General features: G+C 49.1%; 1 protein-coding gene across 1 annotated transcript; it reads right to left on the bottom strand.

Annotated features, from left to right (window-relative positions):
- Positions 1 to 397: 397 nt before the first annotated feature.
- Positions 398 to 4,010, bottom strand: LOC135978268 (bromodomain-containing protein 4-like). The gene is made up of 3 exons (XM_065579262.1): positions 3,608 to 4,010; positions 2,234 to 2,447; positions 398 to 1,812 (listed from the first exon to the last, which is right to left on the bottom strand). The coding sequence occupies exons 1-3, from the start codon at positions 3,922 to 3,924 to the stop codon at positions 1,744 to 1,746; spliced, it is 600 nt and encodes a 199-aa protein (XP_065435334.1). The 5' UTR covers positions 3,925 to 4,010; the 3' UTR covers positions 398 to 1,743.
- Between the last annotated feature and the right edge of the window lie 3,786 nt (positions 4,011 to 7,796).

Here is a 7,796-nt window from a genome sequence, read left to right as displayed (position 1 = left end):
GCTACGTCTGCATCACAATCTCAGAAATTGGGAAGGGACTGCACTGGTTGTCTGAGACGCTGTGGGTGTCAGTGCTTGGGGCCCTGATGCGCCCTCTGGGTGAGAGAGGGGGGCCAACAGCAGGATGAAGCCTTCACACAAGTTCAGCCTCACTACACCTTGTCCAGGATTGTGTTGCTTTAGCATGGCAGCTCTCCTAGCCCTCGTTTAGGAGGGAAAATGCACACTGGCTACCTAGGACAAGCTTCCCCCCAGGATGGGGACAGGAGCGTGAGAACTCCTTCCTTTCCCCTAGAGCACAGTCAGAAGATAGGGACAACCTTTCCTCAACAATCCTCACCCCTTTAAACAACTTAATCACAAATAGGATTCAAAGAAATGTCAGTACGACACCATCTTTTAAAAAAAAAGAGATGAGTTTATTCCATGATCAGTACAGACCAAATGCATATTCACCGTATTTAAGTAAAACCAATCAATTACTCCAGCGCTCACCCCATACGGACACACCAGTATTGTACTGTATAGTGGGTATTTATGGCACATAACGTTTTAACGGTTCATAGAATAAAATGAAAAGAACACACACTGAAGGCGCATGGGAAAACGCCCGCTGCTAGTGAGATTTGGTCGGTGGTGGAAGGAGCCTTTCCAAAACTGCCGCTTCCACTTGCCCTCCTCTCAGCCACTTCTTTTAGGTATAAAAACTTTCTTTTTTTTTAATCATATTTTATGACATTTAAAAAAAACCAAAATGCAGCTTTCTGGTTTTACAGTTAAAAATCTAGACTAAAAGTTTGAAACTGAGCAAAATATAAGCAGTGTTTTTACACCGAGTTCGGTGGCTCACCAAAACCCTCAAACAAAGATATGCCAACTATAGTCACTGTACAATACAGCCCCAGTCAAACCCTAGTGACAGGGTGGTCGCTTCCCCTGGTGTCACTGGTTTCTCCACTCCACTCTCGAACAAAGAGACAATTAATACCCAGTCAAGAGCTGAGCAGTAACAAACTGCCTGGAGGAAAAAAACAGACTGAAAGAAACTGACTTTGGTTGGTAGTCTAGCTCCAATTCCCGGACCTCCACACAATGCTAAAACAAAAACCTCACTCAAATGGCCAGTTTCACTTGACACCTCCACTGTACGATTCCCTTTTTCACAAGCGAACACTTACAGAGAATGGCTCCCAGCTAAAGGCTTGTGGGAAGTTAAGTTAAAGGCAAAGCCAGTGATGAAAGGATCAGACACAGCTTGTGTATTTTCCCAGCTGGACCCCAGGTCTCCCATTCTTGCCAGGATACTCCCATAGGCAGCCTCTCAGTGAAGAGCATCTCTTGCTGTCATGACACAGCACTGTTTATTCATAGACATTCTGTAACTTAGAACCTTTCTGGATAGAAAAGGTGTGAAGAACATGAAGTCCTGGATATACTGTGAATACGTTTGGCATAGAGAATGTCGAGTGATCAGGGCACCCTTCCCAGCAGCTGCATGTCCAATCAAACCTAGTATGTAGTTGGCTTGTCTTGGTCGGTCTTTCTTCAGTGTGTGAGGGGGGCAAAAGTCAAACTGTAAGGCAGACTGTGCTGATCCTTCGGAGGCCTCGACTGAAAGATCTGCAATGGTCAGACATGCAGAAGGGCTGCAGGAATGCTCCCCCTCCCAGCCGCCATGAACACTATGGAGAGTCAAAGATTCGCCGGGAAATTAAAGAGTCAGGAGAAGAAAACCAGGCGCTATTAGAAAAGATTCTCTTCGAATATTGCCAACAAATCGCTCTGGAAATTCATGTCGATAGTAGCTGCCATCTGAAGGGGGAGAGGAGATAGGAGAATTACAAAGGCTGCAGGATTGATGCTCACGGGAGCACATTGCAGGGATGCTGCACTTGACTCAATGGGTGGCATTAGGGACCAGGGATTTTGCTGGGCTACCTAAACTTTTTACTGGTATAATCTAGTACTTTTGCCCTATAAAAGACCTAAGTTTCCTGGCACAGTTGTCTGCCAATCTGTTCAAGTTGGGAGTCTTCACTCAGTTCACCAAGGGGTCAGCATCCCAGCAAAAGCACTCTGGCCTGCTTGTAACCCCTGGCCGATAAACCCAGCGTGCTCTAGGACTATCAATTAAAGTGCAGAGCGATGCTCTGTCACTCAGCTCACTGCCTGAACGTCTGCCTCAAATTGCCCCCCATCAGAGTGCCCAGTATTCCCCCCCCACCCCACTCACTGCCTCTCTGCGCCTTCGCTCCTGCTCCCGTTTTCTGGCCATCTCTCTCTGCTGATCCAGCATAGACTGAGAGGACTGTGGCTGAGAGCTCTGTGCTTGGGGCGCAGAGGCTGCAGCTGACACCTGCTGCTGCTGCTGCTGCTGCTCCTGGCGTCTTCGGACTTCTTCCTGAACTCTGCGAGCTTGCTCCAGGGCATCCTCATCATCACGACTCCTGCCAAGACCCAAAAGTGTCATTAGAATGGTGAGGCGCTTTGTGCAACCCCATAAGGCATAGAAGTTTCTTAAACTGCTGGGTCCTTCTTCCATCCATGGGCTGGCTCACCATTGCTGTGATGAAGGACTGTGTGAGGAGAGTGGGAAGGGAGGTCTCAGATTTGGCTGTTTTAAACTTGTTCCTAGTGTGACCCGTATCTTAGATTTCAGAGTAGCAGCCGTGTTAGTCTATCAGCAAAAAGAACAGGAGTCCTTGTGGCACCTTAGAGCGTCTCATGGATGCCTCCCCTCTGTGATCCTATAACTTCCTGTGGGAACTCCAGCAATCACTGACATAGTGAAGTCTCTCAGGAAAGGACTCAATGTATTACATTTTTAATGCCAGGTAGCAACTGGAAACGAGGAAGAGCAGCCAGCACCATGTGTCCAGCCATCTCCCCCAGCAAGTGCTCCCTGGGGATCCCAGTTGGAGAATGGGCAGCTAAGGGGTTTCTCCCTGTGGAGTTTGTTGCATAGTCAAGCCACTCATTTTGCGACCCCCACGCTGTGGAATGGGAAGTGCTTAGTGCATCAAGAGATTCTTGCTCATGTTGCTTCTTGCTTAACAGTACAGTTAGTCAGCTTGAGAAGGAGGAAACGGCAGCTGTTATCCAGCTGGCACACCCAGATACCTCAGTGGTATGAACTGTGAACAGAGTATGATGCTGGAACTCTACAACTTGCACTGGCTCCTGAGTGGGCAAGGAGCCCATCTTCTCGTGAGCCCACCATGGAAGCGGTGGCTATATTACACCCACTGATTATGTTCAGAGTTCCTGCACTGCTGCATGTAAGTGCTGCCACGCGTCTAGGCTAACAGAGCCCAGGTACCACCCAAGGGAGCTAGAGAAAAGGTGGCCTAGACAACAGGGCCATGTCTGGTATACCCCTCAAAAGGGCAGTGGAGACAGCTTTACCCTCACTGTCTTCTGGTTGATCATGCTGAAAAACCTGTCTTTTCCCAACGAATCAGCAGTGGCTCCAAGGCACCAAGCTGACAAGTGAAGCAAAAAGAGGAAGCGACTGTCCCCAATGGGGACATAACCCCATTCACACACCTCGGTACCCTGGGGAGACCAGCTTTAGGAGCAATGAAATACAGATGTGCAGGCCTCTCACCTCATCCTTTCCTGCTCCCGCCTCAGCCGCTCCTTCTCCTTTTCCACCTGTTCTGCCTGAGCTTTGAGCGCCTTCTCCCGCTCCTCCTTCTCCCGCGCTGCCCTCTTGAAATGCTCAAAGCTATCGCTGGAGGACTTTGCTGTGGAGGATGGAGTCGTGAGGGGTTTCTGGACCAAGCTTGCCCACGAGCCCATGTTCTTTATTTTCAGATCCTGTGAAGTCAAGAAGGCAGCATTAGTGTTGAACTGGGCCATAGCTAGCAGACAAAGCCTCCCAGCTAATGTTAACAGCACACAGAAGCATGATGAGTCTGGCATGAACCTTAGTGCTAGGCATTATGGTTAAGTTCAGAGTCACAGTAAGAGGCCACAGAACTCCCCAAAAATCATTTGCTGAAGGGAACCTTCAGCACTTATGACCTGTTTCAATCCAGCACACACTGACAGTTACTGAAAGAGGAGGTTATTTACCTATAACTGGAGGTTCTTCGAGATGTGTGGTCCATGTTTGTATTCCACTGAGGGGTTACGCATGCGAACCATGCGCCTGCAATCAGAGCTTTTGAAAGTAGTGTGCATTGGTCCGTGCATGCGCCCTGGTTCACCTTGCGCTTCCAGCCGAGGTGATAAAGGGTGAGTCGAACCGGACCGTGTCGCCAATTCCTTCTCCAACACGACAGATGCGTAGCAGAGAGGAAGGAGAGTGGGAAGTGGAATACACATAGGGACCACGCATCTCAAAGAACCTCCAATTTCATGCAAGTAACCACCTCTTCTTCGAGTGATGATCCCTATTATTCCACTGGTGGTGATTAACAAGCAGTACCTAAGTCGGAAGAGGGTGCAAGGATGAGGAAGGAATGGTTGTGTGGAGAACTGCCATCCAAAGGAGGCATCTGCCACTGAGTCCTGCACTAAGACAGTGTGCTGCAAAGGTGTGTAAGAACTCCCTGTAGCCGCTCTACATTGTCCCTAACTGAAGGGAGTCCATGGTCAAAGCCCGAGCTCTCGTGGAGTTAGCCTGCACCCCTGTGGGGATAGGTAGGCCTGACAGTTGGTGGCAGGGTGAAATGCAACCCAAAATTCATTTAGAGATCCTCTAGGTGGAGATGGCTCACCCCCCGAGTCTTTCTGCTACTGCAACATATACAGCCTAGGGGCGTTCCTGATTGGTTTTGTTCTCTGCAAGCAACAGGCCAGAGCTCATCAGACATTGAGGGAATGGAGTTGATGTTCTTCTGCAGATGCGTGTGGTTTCAGGAAGAAAATAGGTAAGTGAATAGATTGATTGATGTGAAACTGGGAGACCACCTTTGGTAAAAAGCTGGGGTGTAGATGTAGGGAAATGATCCTTCTCTAACACTATAAAAGGCGGGTCCTCTATCATAGCTTCAAGTTCACCAACCCTTCTCGCAGAAGTGATAGCAACAAGGAAAGCAACTTTCATGGAAAGGAGGGACAGAGCACGATGGTAACAGTTCAAAGTGTGGTTCCGTTAGCATGGAGGGAACTAGATTCAGGTAATCATTGGGGTGTGATCATTTGGATGGGAGAGGTTGTGATGAGGCCTTTCCAAAACCTAGTGGTTAGTGGGTGTGTAAAGACAGTGCAACCTTCCACTGGACAGTAGAACGCGCTAATCACTGCCAGGTGGACTCTCAAAGAGTTGAGACAAAACCTGATGACTTCAAGGACAGAACATAATCCAGGATCAGGGGGATCCCCATCAGTTCAGGCAGAAGTTCTTTTTGTTAGACCCAAGATGAGAAACGTTTCCATTTGGCTCAGTAACATTGCCTAGTGGAGTCCTTCCTGCTGCTGGAGAGGATGTCTTGCACAGCAGGAGAGCACGTGCAGGCTAAAGCAAATGGCCATCCAAATACCATGTTCTGAGGTGCAGCGCATGTGGATTGGGATGCCTGATCTCGCTGTTGTACTGGGTCAGGAGATCGGGGAAGTTGTGGAGGGGAATTGGTGGGCAGAATGACATGTGGAGGAGATTGGGAAACCGGAATTGCGTGGGCCAACAGGGTGCGATCAGAATGACCATTGCGTTGTCTTGTTAGATCCTGTGCAGTACCTGAGGCAGGAGAGGTAGAGGCGGGAAGGCGTAGTTGATTTGGCCTGACCAAGAGAGCAGGAGAGCATCACCCTGAGAGTGGTGACCGAGGCCTCCTCTGGAGCAGTATGTGGTACATTTGCTGTTAGTTTGTGATGTGAATAGGTCTCTGGTCAGGGTCCTCCGTCAGGTGAAGATGCTGTGTACTACTGAATTGTAAAGTTCCCTCTCGTGGGCATTGCAAAACGTCTGCTGATCGAGTCCGAGACTACATTCTGTGTCCCTGGATGACAGCCTGCAGACAAGAGAATCTGGTGATTGATGAACCAATTGCAGAGATTGTGCATAGAGCGGCCCATCACGTTCCTGCTTGTTGATATAGGAAATGGCAGTAGTGTTGTCTGATATGAGGAGACCGTGATGGGAGTGAATAAACAGAAGAAAGGATTGGCATGCCTTTCTTACAGCTCAGAGTTCCCCCCCCCCACCAGCTGGAGACAGTGAGAGACCAGTGCCAGGTCAAGGACCTGCCCCAGGTCCCGGAGGGGTATGGGGGATCAGGGCCCAGACCAGGGGTGACCGTGGCGGTGGATCAGACCCATGACTCATGAGGGTTGGGGGTTGTCTAACTTCTCCTTTCAACCTGCGCACAGTCCATGGCCCCTCCTGCCCTCTCCCAACCCATCCCCTGCTCCCTTGGTGCCCCGGAGGCACATAGTCATGTACCCCACAAGGTGGGAGGGAGGCTTCAGGCCTGTGAGCTGTGCTATGCCAAGGACCAAACCCGCCTTACCCAGGTCCCGGGAGATTTTGGTGATGCACTGAGTCACTGAGTGGCTCTGGTTGCCTGTGACCACCCCCCCCCCCCCCCGGTCCCTGTCCCTCCAGACCTGCAGTGTCCCAGCCAGGCGAGCGTGGGGGGGAGGGCAGCACTGCTATTGCAGGCAGTTGGGGAGGGCGTGGGCTGAAGGGCACTGACTTGGCCATGCAGCCATGGGTTGGGGCCTGGGCTGAGCCAGGATTGGCGCAGGGATGGCCTGGCTGGGCGCGCACTGTTTGTGATCATAAGAACATAAGAACGGCCGTACCGGGTCAGACCAAAGGTCCATCTAGCCCAGTATCCTGTCTACCGACAGTGGGCAATGCCAGGTGCCCCGGAGGGAGTGGACCAACAGGCAATGATCAAGTGATCTCTCTCCTGCCATCCATCTCCCCCTCTGACAGACAGAGGCTAGGGACACCATTCCTTACCCATCCTGGCTAATAGCCATTAATGGACTTAACGACCATGAATTTATCCAGTTCTCTTTTAAACGCTGTTATAGTCCTAGCTTTCACAACCTCCTCAGATAAGGAGTTCCACAAGCTGACTGTGCGCTGCGTGAAGAAGAACTTCCTTGTATTTGTTTTAAACCTGCTGCCTATTAATTTCATTTGGTGAGCCCTAGTTCTTGTATTATGGGAATAAGTAAATACATTTTCCTTATCCCCTTTCTCCACATCACTCATGATTTTATATACCTCTATCATATCCCCCCTTAGTCTCCTCTTTTCCAAGCTGAAGAGTCCTAGCCTCTTTAATCTCTCCTCAGATGGGACCCGTTCCAAACCCCTAATCATTTTAGTTGCCCTTTTCTGAACCTTTTCTAGTGCCAGTATATCTTTTTTGAGATGAGGAGACCACATCTGTACGCAGTATTCGAGATGTGGGCATACCATCGATTTATATAAGGGCAATAATATAGTCTTAGTCTTATTCTCTATCCCCTTTTTAATGATCCCTAACATCCTGTTTGCTTTTTTGACCGCCTCTGCACACTGCGCGGACATCTTCAGAGAACTATCCACGATGACTCCAAGATCTTTTTCCTGACTTGTTGTAGCTAAATTAGCCTCCATCATATTGTATGTATAGTTGGGGTTATTTTTTCCAATGTGCATTACTTTACATTTATCCACATTAAATTTCATTTGACATTTTGTTACCCAATCACTTAGTTTTGTGAGATCTTTTTGAAGTTCATCACAGTCTGCTTTGGTCTTAACTATCTTGAGCGGTTTAGTATCATCTGCAAACTTTGCCACCTCACTGTTTACCCCTTTCTCCAGATCATTTATAAATAAGTTGAAT

This window comes from Chrysemys picta, unplaced genomic scaffold (genome assembly GCF_011386835.1).
Source record: "Chrysemys picta bellii isolate R12L10 unplaced genomic scaffold, ASM1138683v2 scaf200, whole genome shotgun sequence".
NCBI classification, from domain to species: domain Eukaryota; kingdom Metazoa; phylum Chordata; order Testudines; family Emydidae; genus Chrysemys; species Chrysemys picta.
This window is presented reverse-complemented; position numbering and strand designations above follow the sequence as displayed.